General features: G+C 39.2%; 1 protein-coding gene across 1 annotated transcript in view; it reads left to right on the plus strand.

The window, feature by feature from the left end:
- Positions 1 to 21,089, plus strand: part of TG (thyroglobulin) — a 155,389-nt gene that overhangs the window by 119,772 nt on the left and 14,528 nt on the right. The window contains exons 42-45 of the mRNA XM_035561698.2: positions 7,434 to 7,598; positions 8,354 to 8,521; positions 16,052 to 16,233; positions 19,719 to 19,826. Of these exons, the coding sequence (XP_035417591.1) occupies positions 7,434 to 7,598; positions 8,354 to 8,521; positions 16,052 to 16,233; positions 19,719 to 19,826 (623 nt within the window). The remainder of the gene's footprint in view (positions 1 to 7,433; positions 7,599 to 8,353; positions 8,522 to 16,051; positions 16,234 to 19,718; positions 19,827 to 21,089) is intronic.

A 21,089-nucleotide genomic window follows, 5' to 3' on the forward strand; every position in this document is an offset into this window, starting at 1 on the left:
ATAAAGCGAAGCAGGAGCCCCAGGACCCCTCTTATCTGAGTGTCTGAGGTGGGGAAACCGAGATATGAATCTGTCTAAAGCCTCCTGGGAATAGAGTATTGCAGACGTGAATCAAAATGTCAGAGCGATTTATTGAGGTTTGCCCTTTGCTGTTATGATCTAGATGTGTTCTGAAAAACTCGTATAAGTTATTTTGTATGGTAAATTAAAAACAAACAAAAACATAAAATACCAAACAAACAAAAACAACACACGCAAGTTCCTGCTTCACACGGGAGCAGCTCTGAGCAGGTGCTTGTTGTAATGCCTGTCTGTTCGATGATGACAACTAAAAGTGGTAACCAGTGCTCTGGGGAGTTGGCTTTACCATAATGCAACATCACTATCCCAGCCAGTTAAACTTTGTTTAGGACCCTAACAGCATTCACCAAATGGATGTATTAACGTCTCTGGAATTTCTAAAAGAGCAAGGGTTGGGGGACATCTGTGCCGGACATGGGAATAGGCTGGGGCAGAACTCTGCCTTTTCCTGAACCTTTTCACCCATACCTGCCTTAGGCTGGCTCTGGTGGTCTGTGTACCTTTACAAGAGGTGAGGTTACGTGCCACCATGCATTGACAAGCGGGGCAGGCCTCTGCAGAAAAGAGAGGATGAGACACTCACACTAGAGAAGTTGGATTTGCTTAATAGAACATGCTCCATTATAAACGCGATAAATCTCATCTGTGGTTTGTTTCCAGCTCTTAGAGGAACAGATGAGTTTGCAGTGAAGGGTAGTAAATAAAATTATCCATTTCCTTGTTACTTCTGCCTGTTTCTGGTAGCTATTTACTCTTACGGGTGATGGGAGCCAGTTTACACTTTTGATGCATTCAGCTACCTTGTTTTAAATGATAAGATAATTGATAAGGTAATGTTTATATCTAAATGGAAGAAGGTTTTGATGTAAATTCAGTGGGGCTTTACATATCATCTTAAAAGTGTTCATATCCTGTTATTCAAGTCACTAACCTTAGGCAGGCACTCAGTGAGTCACTTGAGAGAGGGGAGCATTGCGCTTGCAAGGCTCCCTCCTATTGTAGCAAAGAGGGGTTTTGCAAGAATCATATCTAAAAAAGAAAATCTTCAAAAAGTTATTTTTGATGAAAGACAGAGACTCCCTCTCTACCCCCTTCCCCCTTTTTAGTCTGGAATTCACCATTCTAATAGATGGCTATAGAGGAAGAAAATATTTATTTTCTCTTTCCATTGCCGGACTGACCTGCTGATGCCCTATCACACTTTGTGCACTAGTGTTTGCCACACATCTGCCAGTTATTTTTCCCAGATAGTTCATTAGCTGTGATAGAGGATCTCAGAGTTGGTCCCAAAGTTTTCTGCTCCTCCAGGTTCTTGAAGACAGACTTTGTGTGAAAGCCTGGAAAAATTACATTAGTCTTCACATACAGCCCTGCCACCTGGCTGTGTTGTAAGCGTGACTCTGGAGCACCTGCCATCGTGCAGAATTAGATGTGTAAAGAAAAGAAATGCAGGATACTGAAATACAACCCTGCAAGGAAAAAAAAAAGCCTCAAGTTGAAAACAACTTCTGAAAATACTTTAAATCTAGTCTTTTGTAGAACAATCTATTAAGCTAATTGGAAAAAAGAGTTAGTGGTTGGTTTGCTGCAGCTTGCTCATTTTTGCAGGAGAAAAAAAAACAGGATACAAACAGTCTCTTTAATCTGGCAGTGAAAGCAATAGAAGCCATTAACTGAAACTGAAGACATCCTCAAACAGAAATAAGGTGCTGTTTTCTGTCAATGGAGTGATTATCTTCAGGCACAAGCTGCAAAGGAGAAGATTGCAGTGTCCATTTCTTGGTGGCTCTGAAGCCAGCTTATGCAAGATCAGGTTTTAGCCAAATGTAAGCCTTGCATTAAGTGATAGGAAGCACTTGAGCTCAGCAGCCAGGAAATGGAAGAGCTTCAGCCATCCCGGAGGTCAAAGCAGATGGTCTGACAGATACTTCTGGCAGTGAACTGCATGCATCTGAGCCTGGAGAGTGCCTAGCTCTATGGGGACACAATCTTTAACAAATAGAATATTGCTGTACAGCTTGCTCTTTTAGGAAAGAAGAAGCATCAGGACATTTCATTGGTTTGACTATTTTCATTAGATATATTTCAATCTAACTTTTTGGGTGATGTAACTGTTACTGCTGTTTTTATTGTCCGTAGTTTGCCTCCGGGCAAAAATGAAGTGGGCTTCAAAAGGACTCCGCAGTGTTACAAGCACCCGAACTGCATTAATTTGAAGGGAGTATTAAAGAGATGAACCTGGCTCAAGCAGGGTTTGCAGAGATCATGATGTGAGGAGAGGAAGAAGGTGTGGGGTTTACAGAGTGTGGGTGATAACTAGTTGCAGTAAAGTTTCTAATCATTAGATCTGTTGTGAATCAGTTTTGAAAAACTTTGTGGAAGTGAGTTTCCAGAGTAAATGAGGAATTAAAAGAAGTTCAGCTCTGCACAATGTATGGGAATATTCTTTTCCTGGTATGTTGGGAGACAGAGGTACATCTTCACAGTAATGGTCTATATATTTTTATTTATAATCTCATCGGAATAGCAGCAAGGGGTGCTATTTAACTAAAAGCCCCTGAACTGTCAGAAAACTGAAGCAGAAAACTTGGCTTGCCTAGACAGGAGTAGTTAGATGTGCTCAACAAATGACGAGACAGGATAATATCTGTGCAGATCTGTGAGCTGCAATGTCCCAAGAGAGTGGTTTGCAAGAGACACCAGCCTCCGCTCAGCTGATCACAGCCTAACATCAAAGCAAGGACTCGTCTTCATGTGATACTGGTTTGATTCATCAGCTTTTCACCACTGTAAGCTGCAGCATTTCTTTGCATCTCAGTTTCTACTGTCCAGCTGAACCTCTAATTATGAAAAGAGAATGCTTGCAAAGCTGCTGGTCCCTTGAACTAAACAGTACTAAAAGCTTTGCCTTTCTTTTGCAATGTCATCGCTTGTTACATTATGTGCTGTTGCCCAACACTCTCTGCAATGTTCCCAGTAATCTATAAATTTAGAGGAAGAGCGTAATATTGCTGTTTGGGATTGCACAACATAGCTGTGGCTACATTTTCAGCAGTTCAGTACTGAGTGCTTTCATCTGGTCACTGTCAAAAATGTCATCAGAATTTCCTCTGATGGCAGTGGGTCAGTCTGTAAGGACAACCGAAACAAGAATTATTCATGTGTCAACTTCCATGGAGCCCCCTCCATGGGGTCAAGCGGTGCTGAGATAGGAAATACCCCGTGGCGACAGGATGGCTATTTTTCACAATTTTACTGTATATTTTTTATTGTTTAGAGGTTTGCTTTATAAAAACTGCTCTGCAGGATTATGTGAAGATCTCAGATGTTGGCTTTAAATGTAAAATTTAGTTCTTGTGTTTATAGGTACAGGAGCATTCCCAAAGAGTTAAAAAGAAGAGAATTAACAAAAAGAACACAGTGTTTTTTTTGTTTGTTTCTTTTCCTTTTTTTTTTTTTTTTTTTTTTGAGCTGATCTCATGATTTTTGGTTTCCTGATTCATGATTCTGTCATGTTGGTGGTAATATGGGTGTCATGTAATGGAAATGAACAGTCCCTCCACTCCACTTTTTTTGCTTCTGTCTAAACAGCGCTGTTTTTTAAAGCACACAACTCCTTTATTACTGGATACTAGGACTAATCACACAAAGGAATTATAGTTTTATAGAGAAAGAAACCAAAAGAAATTCTAAGTGCAACTGTGTTATCCTCTTTGTCCAATCCTGCCTCTAATGTGGCTCCCATGTTTAGGGAAGATTTCTGCTTAATGTAAAAACTGTTGACTCAAAAAGGAAAAAAATTTAATTCTGGGCAGTATCCAGCTTCTGCTCTCACTTATTTGTTCCTGAGTCATTTTTTTGTTTGGTTGATTTTTGTTTTTGGTGAGGATCAGGAAAAAACAAGCTGAATTGTGATATAAATTTGTTAGTCAGGCAACTTGTACGGTTTTACTTACCTAAATTCTGTGGTATGAGGAGCCTTGTTTCCAGAGCATGAAATGTATTTCAGATGTGTTGGGGTGGGGGGAACATAATGCTATTGCTTCTGAATACTGCTTGAGTGATGCCCCAAGCTCCTCTATTGCCTGTGTCCAGTCAAAATACAAAATAAATATGAAAAACAGTAGTTGGAAACCACATCTCTTTCAAACCCTGAATGCAAGACATTCTTCCTGAATGCGGATGTTATCAAAAAAAAGCAAACTGAGGAAGTGGCCATTACCATGGAAAATAGATGAAAAAAATAAGTAGAGCTTGTAAGCCTGTTCTAACCACTCACACAAAGAAGGGAAAACATCCACATCTAGAATAAGGTTCCAAACAAGCCTTGTTCCCCTTGAATTTCCCTCATCCTGCAAATATATTCACAGACATTTTGCATTTTTTTTTTTGCTTGTAGAGCTTGGGCCATATCTAATGCTACTCCATAGATGTCCAGTCAAAGATTTGCCTGCCCAGGCTTTTAGTTCTCCCTCCACAGAGAGGCCAGGTTGGACGGGGTTTTGAGCAACCTGATCTAGTGGAAGGTGTCCCTGTTCATTGCTGGGGGCTGGAACTGGGTGATCCTTAAGGTCCCTTCCAACCTAAACCATTGTGTGATTCTGCAATTCTGTGACTTGTGGGATGCTTCTATCAATCGCTGTTTGACTCAGTACTTGACCCAAGGGCAGTCTTCTGGTTTGTGGAGATCTGAGGGGAGGAGAGTTTTGCATAGCTTATAACGTCCTTGAGAAGTTCAGAACTAAGCACTCACTAGAAATCTTTGCTTAGTCCCTATGAGTTTTTGGACTCTGTGTGTCATCTGCTCTCAGTGCTCACTTTATCTATTTAACTTAGCAACTTCTTCCATTTTCAGAATTTGGGAACTAAAGCCCTCTACTTTTTTATTTATTTTTTCCATAATGCTACTTAGAGATACTGGGTACTTGATAAAACATGCTGAGCACTTTCAGATCCAGTGTTAAGTAATACATTTGAAAAGTTCATGGATGAGTTCTGTGCAATCCTATATGTGGTTTCTCTGCTCTACCAAGGAGGCATGCAATTCCTTGTTCCAAATGAAAAGCAAGGAAGCTGCTTTTCTGGGAGAAGCCAATGTGGGGAGAGTGTTATCCCTTTTCTAGTCTCACCCATCCCAGTTCTGGTGAATGTGCTCTTCCAAAGGCCAGGCACAAAAACAATATTCTCATTCTGCATCTTGGGGACACACCCACACACACAGATGCTCTCATAAAGGATATTTTTCTTTCTCTCTCATGATCAACTGAGTCAGCGCACCTAGTCAGCAGCTGGCTAATATCATGCCTTACAAACACAAAATAGGCCACCACAAGTCCCATGTGAGGATAAAGCCCATTGCTCACTCAAGTTCTCATCTAAATTGTGGACAGAAGTGAAGAATAAGACCAAGTGTTGTTTTTTCCTTCTTTTTCAGTCCTTCTGTTCTCTTAAAACCAGAGATGGCTCTTCTAGTGCCCTAGGACTGACAGTCTTAGCTTTTTCCTTTGCTCATCTGAAACCTTCTGCAACTCAGTCATTAAGCTAATAAATAACTGTGCTTGTTTCCCTGATCCCTTAAAAAGGAAGAGAAACCTTTCAGGAAGGCAGTTACACTTGCATACTGTGAACTAAAACCACTGTCTCTGCATCTAAACAATAACCTCTTTCTATTTATTTTATTTATTTTTTTTTTTGAAACCAATTTCTACAGTTGTGAGCTATGGTGTCCTGTTAGTATCAATGGGTCTGCTTGTTCAAAGTGTAAAAAACATCCTGAGTGATCTCTGGGCTTGGAGATTTGAGACTCTTTCAAATTGAGTCTTTGCCATGTTTTCTATTTCTTTTTAACTTGCCCCTGTTTTTATGCTTTTTCAGACTTATATCTACAGTTTGAGCAGATTCAGTAAAAAATAAGTTAATCAGTTGAATAGATCAGGGTCTTTCATATCATAAATCTAGGGCTTTTTAGAAGACGGAAGCTCATCTTAGCAGTTAGTATAGTGAACTGATATAAATGTCTGGAAATTAGTCATTTGAACCATGTCAGAACTATTCCAGCCTTTCTGTTCTAGGTCAGATCTTATCAGATTTATGCTAATTTATTTGCATTTTTAATAAATAGTTTTTGTTACTCAGCAATGTTATACCGTCATTTCTTTTCCCACGTTGTCACAGCTGTAGGAAGGATAGGAAAAGAGTCTGGGATAGAGATTGGACTGTAGCCACGTGCTCTGGTTTCAATGGGCTCTGGGTGATCTTCTGCAGCTCAAAATCAAGATCTAGCTATAAATTACCAAACAGTGTTCTTCTATTAATAGTCCTAGATGCTCAGCCTAAGATGTGAAGATTAAACTCTATTCTTTAAAAAAAAAAAAACAAAAAAAAAAAACAAAAACACCAGAAGCAGTGTAAGTAAAGCACACAAGCTCACTTTCCTTTTATGTAGCTAACTCTGGGAGTGATGAGAGATATAAAACACCAATGGAATTAAGAACTAAGTGTAAGGTCTGGAAACATATTTGGTGGCCACATATGAAGTTTGCATGGTGCATCACAATAATCCTAGTCAGTCACATTTCCTAGTCAGTGAAAGCTCTGCCCATAGTCTAAGTAAATAATAAATTAATGGAAACATGGAACCAGATGGGTTCCAGTTGCTGGGTCCAGTTTCTGGGTAACGTTGATACCATGTCAAATACTGACTTTATTGATGTCTTCAAGTCCAAGTGTAAATGGGTTAGGCTTTTGATCCTGCTACCTCTGTTTACAGCTCTTCTAGATCCTCAGTCCTCCTTGAATTAGCTATCTTAAAGTTCCTAGACTAAATTTATTTACAGTCAATACAAATAGTCAGTGACCATTTGGTCTTGTACCAGCATTGTCTTAAGGTATAGGTAGCTCTTCTTCACTGGTTCATTTATAAAGATCATGCTCAAGCTCTCTCAGTCCTTGTTTTTAAAAGTTAAGCAAGCCAAATTCTTCAGTCTCCTCTTGTAAGATGGGCTCTCCATTCTCTGATGTGCCTCACAGTACCTTCTTTTTATCTGTTCCTTTCTGAATGTTTCTTCTTCCAGCAAAGTTTTCAGAAAATTATTGCATGGATGATCTGTGACTTGGTTATAGCCATAATATAGAGCCTTTTCAGAGGTCCTCTGAAATGACCATGACAGAGCTGAGAAACAGCCAAACCTCTCCTTTCCCCTCTTCATCATTAGAACTTGCTCCTTATTTTTTAAATACCAGTGTTTTGCATTCTGCAACTGAGTAGATTTTGCTCCTCATCTTTCTTACCCTCGCCAGGGGACCAGGTGTTTTGAGAGGATGTGGTGACTGATATTGTCTTCTTTTTCCAGGGAGGTTCAGCTTTTTCTCCAGCATCCATTATTACTAAGAGAAGAGCCCAGACACAAGCAGCAGTCCTGGCTGAGGAAGTGGGATGCTCTTCACCTACCAATGGGGAAATCATGGCCTGCCTTCGCCAGTTGCCTGCTCGTGTCCTCAATGATGCACAGACTAAGGTACACCACAGCAATACATATGCAATCGTGTAAGGAACCAACAAGAAGTTTCCACTGACATAAAGCACTGAGGAACCTAAAAATATAAATTGGGCTGAATCCTTGTGAAAGAGGAACTGTACTGGCTTTGGTGGAGTGGTGGTGATGTCCATGACATCTGTCTCTGACCTACAAATACTCACAGCTTGGTTCTCCTTCAGATTGAAATCCTTTTACACTACTTGGAAGACTACAAGTCTTCCAAAATTAATCCCAGTATAGTTTTTTCCTTCTTTCAGTCTCCTCTAATCTGCCCGTGGGTGTTACTCTAGAGAAGAATCATGTCTGCAGCTCAGTAATTGCATTCTTGCAGAAAAAGGAAGGGGGGAGGGATATCTGTGCTGTGTCTTAAGTGGGAGGCTCGTGAAAGCTGCAGTACAAGCAATTCCAGAGATGGGTCCTTTACCCACAGGTTAAAACACCCACTGACAATACATTACTCAATCAGGACCAGCAGAGAGCCCATCCCTAATTTAAAATACTATTTCTATGACTATAAGACCATGAATGTTCTTGGCCTATTCAGCTCATTTTACCTATTGAGGCTGTCAGTACAAGCATTGCTTCTTGCAGTGATGAGTTTGTGCTTACATTAACACATCACTTGTTCACTTTGAGGCTATCAGCTCAGTTCTCTGAAACATAATTAAAACAGAAATGACCAGGGTAAGCTAATTTAACTGCACTATTATTGTTTGTTTTTTTTGATAACCTAGCTCCTAGCGATAAGCGGCCCATTCCAGTACTGGGGTCCAGTGATGGATGGAATTTACCTCCGGGAACCTTTAGCTAAATCCCTGCAGCGCTCTCAACTTCGGAAAGTAGATCTGCTCATTGGAAGTGCTCAGCAAGATGGGCTGATCAGCAGAGCTAAGGCAATTAAGGTAGGAAGAGACTAAGAAACTGATGGTATTGCTATTATTTTAGTGATGACAATAATTATATGCAGCCAGGGCAGATGCTTTTTAGCTTCCACAGTTTGTGAGTTATACTCTATGGAAATATGTGAAGGTATTGTCCATCACCAGCCAGTCTTTAGATGGATTAAAGGAATTATAATGTTTGTTGATAAATGCTTCTGGGGGAGATATGAAAATGTGAGAAATCAGCAATGATTTAACATGTATTTATATGGAGCAGTATGTTTTAGTGTCTCTAAAATCCTATTAGTATTTCAATGTCAGTTGTACCTTACTAAGAAGAAAGCAGCCTCATGTTAAACTTATTTTGTAGGTTCCTCGCTAAGGAACACAGCTAAGCCAATCTTTTCCATGCCAACCTTTTTCAGTGATAACCTTTTTTCTCCATTGTCCATAAGATATATGCTCTCTTGTAAAGGTGCTTCTGAATTAGGACTAGGTATGGCTAAGAAAAGCACTTGATTGATATATAAGAGCTGAGATTTCAGGCCATAAGCTGGTGAAATAAAAAATAGTTGGTACTTACAAAGCTGTACTTTGGACATAAGTGCTCAAAAGCTTGAAGTTCTTCCTTAAGGAATTGCACTTCTTCTTGTGAACTCTTTGTCACTATCTGTTCTTGAGACAGCATATCAACCTCTTCTAGTTCACTTTCACGTCTCTACAATGGGAACTGTAGCACTTCCCATTTAACATTACTAAATTAAATTAAATGACACAAAATGCTCAGATATATGTTAAGAAATCAATAGGAGAATGTAACATGGCTGGGATTATTTTAAAGGTTATCTAAATGAACTGCAAATCTGTTGCTATCTTTCTATAACTCCGGGGATTTAATCTCTCTCTCAACGAAAGGTCAATCCTAGCTTCTCTTTTCTGGTAATCAGTAGCACATAGACCAATTTACTTCAGGATTAATGACAAAATTACCCCTTTGAAAGAAAGCTTTTTGATCCATACAAAGAAAGTTGGTATCAATTGTTTTGTCTCCATCAGAAGTTTTCTGCTGTTATTTCATGTATTCTCTCTTGAAACCAATTAAAGGTGGAAGTCAGGCAGAAGAAATGGACTGTGATCCTTGAGGCTGCAGATACTGATCTAGACCCTGTAAAAGGGCAATAAGCCTCAGTAAGCCAAGTACAAGTCCTGTGATACGATTAGGAAGTGAAATTCTTTCATTTACCACTACTTCCACATGTGACAGTTGTTTGTAAAACAGAAATGAAATTCCTTGGTGTACTGGAAATTATGCAGCAAATCATGGCGTTAATGAAACCCACAACTGTGAACATCCAGCACTGTCATATTGAAATGAAAAGCAAAAGGAAAAAAAAAGCCTTTAATCAGAGCTCAGTAGTAAAATGTTGCCTTTCAAAAAGAAAATCAAGAGTATCTTCTTTTTATTTTAAAGGCTTGCAGAAAATACTTTTGAAAGGGGACTCAAATTTGGTGCAACTCTGCCCTAAGAAATGGTTATGACTACCTTAATCTGAGAGGCCTGTTTTAAAATCTCCTACTGTTGGAGATCCCCTGATCTCCCTTGGAAAGTGTTTAACTATCCTTACTTAGAAGGATAGTTACCTTCTTTATTAGCTATTATAATAGTATATACCTCATTCGGTTTACTGCTGTAAGTCAGATTCCATCTCTGCTCCAAAAAATTCACAATATTCATGGTAGGCCGTTATATTTTGTTTTCTCCAATTTGACTTCCTTAAGCTCTTTTCTTGTTCTTACTGAAAACTGCTGATTTTTTAATCCACACTTTCCTCTAGTTCTGTCTTCCTGTGTCTTCGTGTTTTGACGGCTTGAGGGAATATGACTGTTTTGAATGGTCTGTCTTTCTATCTTCAGATTTTTAATTAAAGACATGCATTGAGGTTAAAGATTCCTGATTTTTCACGTGTGCATGCACTTACTTTATTAATTGCTAGGAAATTTTTATGTTTCCTCCATTGCTGAGCTATTTGAGCATTGCTACATCATAGCTCTGACCATGCGTGGTTGCAACCAAAGTCAGATGATAAAATCCTGAGTAGGCCACAGACACATTTAGCTACAGTGAAAGAAGCTAGTGCAGGTGGTGGTTGTTGCTGAGAAGTCTGTGCTTTGTTTCCTCTGTCATAATGTTATATGGGATACTTCATCTGTCCCAACTCTCCTCTTCCAAAAATAAACCAACAAGAAGGATTTGCAACTACCCACACTGTGTCTACTCTTCTACTTTATAAATTTGAAGGCTTCCCTTGATGTCAGTCTGACCTGCATCTCTCTGGGAAAACCCAAAGCTGGTTTTACTTATATGCTAAGGAAGGTGGGATGGCATGGCTAATGGATAGAGCACTGAACTCAACTCAGATAACCAAGACAGTTCCTAGTTTGCCTCTGACTACAACAAAGTTATTTAAGCTATTCTACAAAGAGGGTACTAAACCTCCCTGGGGTAAAGCCATCCCTTCTTATCAATCAGTATTGCAACAAGGAGAAAATCCACCTGTGGCTGTGAACGTGCTCCAATTCCATAGTGAAAATAACCATGCATTTTTCTGGGCAGATAAACGGCACAGCTAAAGGGTACTGTGGCAGGTGTATCGAATTGGCAAAATCCTTCTTTTCTGTCTGTTTTAGGATGATTTCTTTAATCCTATAAATGGTGAAGAGACACTTTTACCCATTTAGATGCAAGCAAGCTTGAGACAAGATGCAAATCTTATCACTTCAGATTGAAGTTGCATGCAAATTTTAGAAACTGATAGCAGTCAAGTCTTAGGAGTGAGACTAAAACCTCTAGACTGGAACTAGACCTGAAGATGGGAAACACAGTTGGCGCCATGTTGTTCTGTAGGGGCTTACTGGCATTTGTTTGTGTTGTGTGCATCTGTAATCCTGCTATAAGACTACACTTATGACTGTTAAGACCTCTAGTATTAAAAATGAAAAAGAATGACAGAAGGTACATGAGAAACCAGTTACGTGCTAGCAAAACTCAAGTTTTCTAGAGTGCTTTCTATTTTATTTTACTTTTTAATTAAAAGCTGAGGTCTCTTGATAATGCTTGTATCAGAGAGTATGCTGAATATTCGTGCCTAATGTCTTGCCCATGGAAGTGACTGTTTTACGGCATTCACCCAACTGCTTCTTCATGTGAACTGAGATAGATTTACCACTTCCTGGAGCATGTTGTACTTATCCCCAGTACAGCCATCTGATAGTTAAGACTAAGTGAGAAACAAAACAATGGTTGTTTAGGGAACAGCAAGTGGTACCATAATGCATTATTATGTGGCATATGGAGCAGTTAGGCCTGAACCCGTTATCACAATTCCTATGGCAGACCTTCAGGGATATTAGTGGTGTACAGTCATAGATTAGGACAGCTGAGCAGAAAACTCTAAACATTTTTATTTCAATTCCCAGCTGGGCAAAATTTTACCACTGTGCTAAATGTGATGCTCAGGTGAGAGGATATAATAGTTCCCATTGGCATTAAATGTACAGATTCTCTCATGCTGATCTATATCTGTGATTGTCTGAATATGCATGTAAGTTAGTACGGCCCTGTTTATGTCCTCCATATGTTCTGTACCTTCAACATAATCTCCATATTGCAAAGATTGTTGACTTACTTTTTAGCTGGAAGACTAAGTTTGCAGTGTGTGTGTTTTCTTTCTCTCCCTAGTACAAATCTAGTTGGCTGCAGGACCCAGAACCAGGACATATGGGAGTGGATAGACAGAAATACAGTTCATTCACCCCATGTAAGCAAATGGATCTATGCAGACCAGATCTTCCGTCCTGTACTATAGTACAGTCAGTTAATTTCTTTACGGGTAAAGGTATTCAACAGATGGCAGATGTGTATATATCAGCTGTAATGACCTGGGGAGCAGTGTTCTGATAAATTCCATCAGTGAAGAGAATGGGTTGATATCAGCATTTTTCTTCATCTTGCAACTAGCTGGAGTAATTGAAACACTTTGCTGAATGGTTAGCAGGGTTTTTCAGCATCTTTTGTGATGACAGTAAAACAAAACACTTAAGACCTAACACCTCTGCGTACTGTGTTAGTGTTATCACTATTCCAATTTCTCAGAAAAGTATGTTTTGCCCCTTGGAAGATGTAAACATCTGTTTACCAAACTGCTACACTTTCTTTTTAAATAAAACACTGGACCAGATTCACTCATATGCTCCAGAAGCCATCCTTCAGCCACAAGAACAGTAAACATTATTTAGTTCATTATTTGGGCATTTATGACTGTTTTGCATGACCAGAGCGGTGAGAAGCAATGTGCCTGCTGACTTTAATTATTTTCCTACCTACTTTCTAAAAAAATATATAAAACCCAATTATAACTCTGAGGTGTGTTGTTCATACCTCTTTAAAGGTTAGCAGAGTGTAAATTATTTTACATAATGTGCAGCTGTTTCTACTAATCTGGTAGTAGCTGTTGTATCTGCTTGAAAACTGTTCCTGGGTTATATAGTTTCAAAGGGGAAACATTTGTTGGACATGGAAAATTGGTCAAATTGAAACAATTTCTGAACAGTTAAAATGGTTTGTCTTTTTAATATTTCATGGATTTTATTTTGACTGTATTGCTTTAATTGGTGATATGTTAAATTCAGATGTTTAAATTACATCGTATAGTATCCGAAGCAACACGTATTGAAACATCATATTTCAGAATGTGCAATGTTAGTGCTGGTTGGGAAGAAAATCTCAAAATGTCTTACAAATGCCAGTTCTGTTTTTCATCCAGCTCTGCCCGTTGAGACCTTTTTCAGCTGACTAATCACACTGCATGGACCCCACTCAGTTAATGATTGCTGAGAAAGGTCACCAGAATTTTTGGGGCATTTTGAAGATCACAGAAACTAGTACATAGGCACACTAAAAACCTAAAAGCAACCGCACTGAGTCAGATCAAAGGCCTATTTAGCACAGAACTCTGTTTTCAGCAGTGGCTAAGACTTGGATGTTTGTAAGAATAGGGCAAGCATATACGATACTTTTGGTAAATGCTCACTGAACCTCTAGACTTTGCAGCTTAGTGACTTCCTAACCTGAATTGGTCTTTCTGTATTTAATAACCATCAGCTGATCTTTTATTTTTTTTTCCCATAAACTTCCTCATGAGACTTCATCTTCACCAATTTTGATATCCCCAACACCACATGGCAAGGAGTTCCTCAGCTTAACCATGCGTTGTATGATTAGCTGTCTCCTTTCTCTCTGTTTTTTAACCATATTTTTTATTTGATGGTTGGTAGTTGATGAGGCGGTGAATGATCAGTTCCTAGGATACATAATCAATAACCTCAAGTATTCTTTTTCTTTTTCTTTCTTTCTTTCTTTCTTTCTCTCTTTCTCTCTTTCTCTCTTTCTCTCTTTCTCTCTTTCTCTCTTTCTCTCTTTCTTTCTTTCTCTCTTTCTTTCTTTCTTTCTCTCTTTCTCTCTTTCTCTCTTTCTCTCTTTCTCTCTTTCTCTCTTTCTCTCTTTCTTTCTTTCTTTCTTTCTTTCTTTCTTTCTTTCTCTTTCTCTGTTTTAATTATCCATGACAGGTGTAGAAAAAAAAATGTAGCAAATCCTTTACAAACAAACAAAAATAAAAACCAACAAACAAAATGAAAGCATGAAAGTTGATTTAAAACATGAAATTTCATGAAAATTGCTTCACATTTATGAGCTTGGTCTCTGCATTGATACAGAAAAGCACGTGTTTTTAACTATAGTTACTAGTCAAATCCACCAGTCCCAGTCACCAAATGAGAGATTCCTAATTAGACAGCAGCAATGCTTCCAGTGGTTAGTAGCATGATTTGAAATCTACCAAAGCCAATGGAAAAGTTGCTTCTGAAATCAGTGAATTTGCAGTCAGGTCTTCAGAGATAATTTCCATTTCTTGCAGAAAAATATATGTGTCCATGCCATATGCAAACTGAGTGATTTTGCAGGCAAGTGTATTATGCAGTTTCATATGTGGCTTTTGTGCACTTGAAGTACCGTATCAGCTCTGAGTTGCAGATCTTCTTCAGAATACAGCCATGCTACTAAAACTGGCACCACATGACTCTTCAGTTTGCATGGGCCAAAATCTAGCAAAAGAATTATTTGTTACAAAGAAACTTGCCAAGATCTTTTTGGGCATTGGGATATTTGGTAGTGTTTTGAAATCCCTTGTAAAGTCATTTAATCACACTGCACAAAACATTAGAGCACATCAGTAAAGACAGGCCTAGGCATCAGCAGTGGGGGACTTATTTTCCATCTTTCATTTCTGTGAATCTGTTGAAAAGTAATTATTCCCTCTGTACTTTCTGTGTAGGGTTGTGGAAAGACCTTCTAGCTGCATGATGAAAACCAGCTGTGGACCATCAAAATAATATACTCAATAAATACTCTGGTAACTGGACTGGGCAGACACTGGTTTATTTTCTTTCAGACTAGCTGCCCAAAATAATATAGATGGTTTATTATATCTTTCTCTCTGGAGCTCTAATATCAAATTTCAGCCAGCGCTCACCTGTAAGGTGCTCTCTTTAGAAAAGACTTAATCCATGGGAATGTTCAGGTTACAGGTTTGTTTCTTTTTAAGGAAGTTGCTCTGTTTCTGAACTTGAAATAAAATCTGTTTAAAAAAAATAAATTGAAGAGTCAAAATTGATAAAATAAAAAAAGCTTCCGTATAGAAAGATGTGTTGAAAACTTCCCACAGTCTTTAACTTTGGTAAAAATAGGGTCAGATAAACAGTTTGGCATAGGAGATGGTCCCCCTGCTATCAATAATTCTGCAGTGACGTGTCCTGCTCTGTGGGAAATGCCTTTATGTCAAGAACGGTTTCAGTCTCTCAAACTCATGAATAGGGCATTTCACTCAATGAAAGGCATAGGGGTTATGATTTTTGAAGATCATGTCTGCTACTTGCAGTGGGTTTTAGAGGAGTGGGTTTTCTCTTCCAAGGTTAAGGCAGATATTATTCCAGGAGGGAACTAAATAATGTCCCTAATAAACATAACACATTTCTTTGTAGGTGTTTACTGAAGAGTCAGAGTGATATAGACACGTTAGTACTCTGGAATTTCCAAAGGAAAAGAGCAGTATCTCCCTGTCTTCCGTTTAGGTTTCCTGCATGAGCTCTCAAAAAAGACAACATTGGGCGCATCCCCACTCAGGAACTATCTCTGTGGACTATTTCTGTGAGAGTTAGTTGAGTTTCTGTAGTATTAGAGCTACATAATCACAGCACTGCACCTAAAATTTGGGTTTATCTGCTTAGGGAGTCAGTCTTACAGTATGTTTTGAGGACGCCAATCCTGCTGTCTCATGACAGTATTGGGAAAGCAGATGTAGGAATGTCACCTATTTCCTCCCCTAAATCAGAGGTCATGGTACAGAGGACACATTCCAGCAGAGGGAGATCTGAGCCTGCGTTTTTCCGTAAAAAAATGTTTATTTTGTTTTCAAATTCCATGTGTTTTGTTCTCAGAAATTTGAAGAAAGTCAAGGAAGAGCCAAAAGTAAAACAGCGTTTTATCAAGCTCTGCAAAATTCTCTTGGAGGAGAAGACTCCAATAAGTTCATTGAAGATGCAGCTACATGGTATTACTCCCTTGAACACTCAACCGATGATTATTCTTCTTTTTCCAGAGCTTTGGAAAATGCCACCCGGTAAGAAATTCATCCTCTGTATGATTGTATGATATGCAATCATACAATTGTATGATTAGGGTTAAGAAAGGTTTGTTTTGCTTATCTTCTGTGTGCATTTATATTCTGAGTAACTTGAGAAATTCTTAATCAAATCCACAGAAAATAGGGAACAGGATTTCATTTTCTATGAGGCTTCCAAAGTCATTGTTAAACAGCAACTGAAGTGGTTTTTATCCTTTGTGAAAAGTTTGAGTTGGTTTTCCTGAACTATATATTGGATTCAAGTTACTAATGCTTCTTTTTTTTACTCTTTCATATCAAAGATGTCTTGGTGGTGTGCACACTCTGCATCAACTATTCCCTGAGTCTTCTACAAACTGACTTTTATTCAAAAAAAGTCACCCAATTATACATTTTGCTGCTTTTTCCTACTTTTTTGAAATTTGGAGACATGACACCTGCTGTTGTAGACTGCAGAAAAAAACAAATGTTGAAAAACAGGTTTTTTTCATTATTATTTTAAGTGCTTGTTTAGGTATGTGCTAGTTTTTTTTTTGGTGGTCAAGTTTGAAAACTTTGATTTCAACAATTGTGTGAAGCTTTATATTATGAAACCTGGAAAATACATTTCTTCACAATGTTAGGCTTTCTACAGGTGAGTCTCCAACATAAAGCACTTTGTGAATGTTCAGAAAACTGTCTCTCAGCACAATTCTGTGCATTGCTAATCTCCATTTTACCCATAGCAGAAGAATAGATTGGGTCACATGGTGGCTTTGATATGCTTTACCCGGTAGCAGGTGGAGAGCTACCAAGTAGTCTCAGATCATTTCTCTGAAAGGAGGCAAACTGAGAGGAAATCTTACCTCCTTTTTCCTGCCTCTGTGCAAACTCTGGGGCTGAATGTTTAACTGGAACAGATCTTCAGAAAAAAAATCAGAAAACACTTTCCTCATTCCTTTCTCTGTTTCGCATGCAGATTAGTTATGAAAACTCTTTCCATTTCTAAGGTGGTATGTTTTATAATCTGGTGATCTGAACCCAATCTGTTTCACCTCTGTTTTCAATTGAGGCACCACAGCTACAAGCTCCCAGTAGCTGTCCTCTCAGCATTACAGCCTTCTGCCACACCATGGGCCTCTCCACGAGACTTCAGAGACGAGGCTTTCCTTTCTGTAGGTCTTTGTCCTCCACCAGAATCGCAGGCAGTTTCTCCAGGGGAGCCTCAGGGAGTGGAAGATGAACAGGAGCCAAGAGTCACTTGGAAACATCTGATCTAAGACAGCAGTGACTAAATCTGTTTGGGAAAGGCTTCTGGGTGGTCCAGGTGTGCTGGTGGACTGTGGTCAGAGAGTAAACAAGCCCAGGAGGCTGTGGGTTGAGCTGTGTGCCATTTCTCAAGTCCTGCACTGTGCCACGTCTGCCCAGGGACAGGACACCAGTCTCTGCAGTGTGATCTTCCCATCCAGAACTTACCTCTATAAGGAGCTGTTACAACCCAGGGCTGTCACATTTGGTCATCCGTGTTCATCCCAGGTCTCAGTGTGGTGCAAGTGATGACCTTTGCAAAGCAACAGCAGGTAGCACACCACTTGTTTGCAGCAGGGATGTGCTATGCAAAGAGCTCTTCTGGCTCTCAGCCTGTAAGCACCCCACAGCAGCCTCATGGATGTAGGAATTACCTAATTACCTAATTAAAAAATAATATTTTTTTTTTCTTTAAACGATTTGGAAATAACTCCAACTACAGCAGAATGGGAGACAGCAGTTACAGAATTACAATCACCTACATCAGTATCATGTACAGAATAGAGAAAATAGTTTTGTTCCTTTTTTTAACAAAAAACTTACCACCAGCATAGATATTTAATCTCAGAAAAGTTCTATGTTGAGAAGTTATTAGTTGCTCAGGTTTTAACAAGTTTAACAAGTTTAAGAAGAAAGCAACATAAGTGGTTGTTATAAATTACATACATTATGCATATTTTATGGTTTAAAAACATTTCCACTTTTAGCTATAATTCTCTGATATTTTTCCCGGGTATAAAATTAGTTTCACTTTCTTTTTCCTTTTTCCTTTTTTTTTTTTTTTTTTTTTTAAACTCTGGTATCCCATGCCTATAAGAAACAGACATTTCATTTTTGTGCTTTTTTTTTTTTTAATTTGCCCAGAATAACTGACCTTTTTTTTTTTTTTTCCTTCATAACACCAAATGAGAAACAGTTTAAAATAGTGAACGTATCTCAAGGCATTTCTTGAGAACTAATGCTCTCCATAGATTCCCAAGTATTCAAAGGCCATCTGCTCCTGTAAAACCTCATGCTGCTAGGTATGCAAAGAATGGTAATTTTCATTTCGTATGGGTGTTGTCAACCATAACCGTCAAAGAACATTGTGGTCAGTCGGCCCATAGCTTGTGGTCTCAGAGATGGGCTTAAAATAAACTCTGCTGAACCAAGATAGCTACCCAAACAGTGGCTTTCAGAATCATATTAGTTAAATATAGCAACATGTTTTTATGCCTCTCTGGTGCTTCTTGCCACCAGTCATTCTTTTTTTACCCACCAAGTTTGAAGGAGCAGCTAGTGTTTCAGAGTCACCCAACTGAGAAATGAAACCTCCCACTTCTGCAGCAGATACGTTTGTGTGCTCATGTAGTTATGGATATATAAACACCCAAAGAGGGTCCTGATGTGCATTTAAAATGAGAAGTGGTGATACATTTATGTATGTAGGATATTGCCCTGAGGAGTCATGATGAGATATCATGCAGTAATGTGTCTTGCTGTCTTCCTGCCCCTCTTGAATCTCCTGTGCTCTTTCCAGCTACTGCTCCCCACACCTTCCAGACGCCCAGCCCCTCTTTTTGAGGCAATGGCAGCTAGGAAGTTTTGGATGTATTTGCTTCACTCACACCTTTGTATTGCAACACATACTGATGAACTGATCATTTAACTATTTCCTTGCACTCTTCTTGTTTAACCTTTCAGGACATCTCCAAAAGTGGTCTCTTACGTCCCCCTGCCAGCTCTGGAAACTTTGCAAAAAATCACACAGAACTAATTGCTGAAGTGTTATTATTGATCCTTAATCCAGAAATATTTAAGTCTTTTTTACTGGATATGGTTGCAACCTACCAGTGCCAGAGGAAGGAATTTTCTACTCGTACAAGCCTGAGCCCCCGTAAACTAGACTGAAAAGAGATTGCTTTTGGCCAGATGCTCCTTTCACGACAGATTCTATGTATTTAGTATTACCGTTGTTCAACACTCCATAAAACTGCAACTATGGATAAACTGTACTGAATTCTAAATTGTACAGGGCTCACAGAGTGCATGTGGTTTGTTTCAGCTCACTTGAAGACAGAGATATGAGCTGTTCTGGAAGATTTAAAGATAGCTGTCAGTACAGAGATGCCTGATAGTTGTGTTTTTATTTTTATTTTTGAGTCTTCTTTTTCTGTTATGTGACTGTCTGTTCCCTACTCCTCCTCTTTTATCAGTGACCAGTTTATCACATGTCCCATCATAAACATGGCAAATCACTGGGCTGCTAACTCCAGAGGAAATGTCTTCATGTACCACGTACCTGAAAGCTCCTCACAGAGCAGGTAAGGAGATATGTTTCGTTGTTTTTCCCAGATTTATAGTTTGCAGAAACATGGCTGCTTGTTTCGGCACCTTGTGGAGTAAATGGGTAAATACATATACCTCAAATGAACAATTTATATTTCCAAAGGAAGTGTCGGACTCTGATAGATTATTCCTCTTTGTTGACTGTATAGGAAAGCTTTTCTCAACTGACGCACTTCAAGTAAGATGTCTAAATTAGGTTTCGCTTTTCCAACTTACATACCTTTGCCGGTTTTAGTTAGCATTTTAGATTTCTTCTCTGTATCTGATAAATCCTCCACAACAAAACAGAATGTTGTCTAAGTCACATGGAGTTCACGGTTTTCAAGGTAAGTGGGGTAAAATTTTCTAAGGACTGAACATTAATTTAACACTGCCCCCTTTTGAGGTCAATGCAGTTGCATCACAGTTGCACTGTCTGGCCTTCATTGTGGTCAGGGTATGGGTTTTATTCCTTCCCGCTCTAGCATCATGACTTCTGATCAGCTGGCAGACTGTCTCGTGGGAGGAAAAATATTTTTGAACACAAGCATTTGCAGACTGATGCTCTATGTCATCCTTCACATTTCAAGCAGCTTGCTTGGAAAATTTTCAGAAGTTGTATCATGATTTAGATGGAAATGTTTAAATGCTAGTGAGAGGTGTAAATGAGTTGTTCTGTTGGGCTTAAAACAAGCTGGTGGGCAGAGACTATTAAGGTGGTCTTTTCCTGCTTTATTTAAACCTGGCTCCTCCTAGAAGTCCGGATGAGACATCAAGGTCTGTGGGCAGTGGTTAGCACTTTGTGCTGCTATGTGACACAACACAGTAGCTCCTGGTCCCTTCCTTTCGTAGCCTGAGTGTGCAGAAGCTGCAGTGACAGCAGCCCCTCCAGTCCCCCAGAGCCACACATCAGGGCAGCAAAAAGCCCACAGGGATGCTTGGCATAGGGGATCTGCCGTTTCCTTACAAAGGAGCAGTATTTGCCCTCTGCACCCTGTATTTCCCCATTTCTCTGTCCAAACAAGATTATTTTTGAGACCCTTTCTGTCTTCTGAGATGTTCTCTGGAGAGATGAGGGGCCAAGATTGTTTGGAAGACCTTGGGGAGGTGGGGGTCAGCGTGCTCCTGTTGGCACCATTTGATACTGAGAAGTTGCCTGTATACTGTGCATTTCTTTCCTTTCCTGATAGCGTAGTGAAAAAACATTTGAAAGAAGCCAGCCAAGATCTAGGTTACAGACGAAGGCTATTATGCTTTGG

Source organism: Cygnus atratus, chromosome 2 (assembly GCF_013377495.2).
Source record: "Cygnus atratus isolate AKBS03 ecotype Queensland, Australia chromosome 2, CAtr_DNAZoo_HiC_assembly, whole genome shotgun sequence".
Taxonomy (NCBI): Eukaryota; Metazoa; Chordata; class Aves; order Anseriformes; family Anatidae; genus Cygnus; species Cygnus atratus.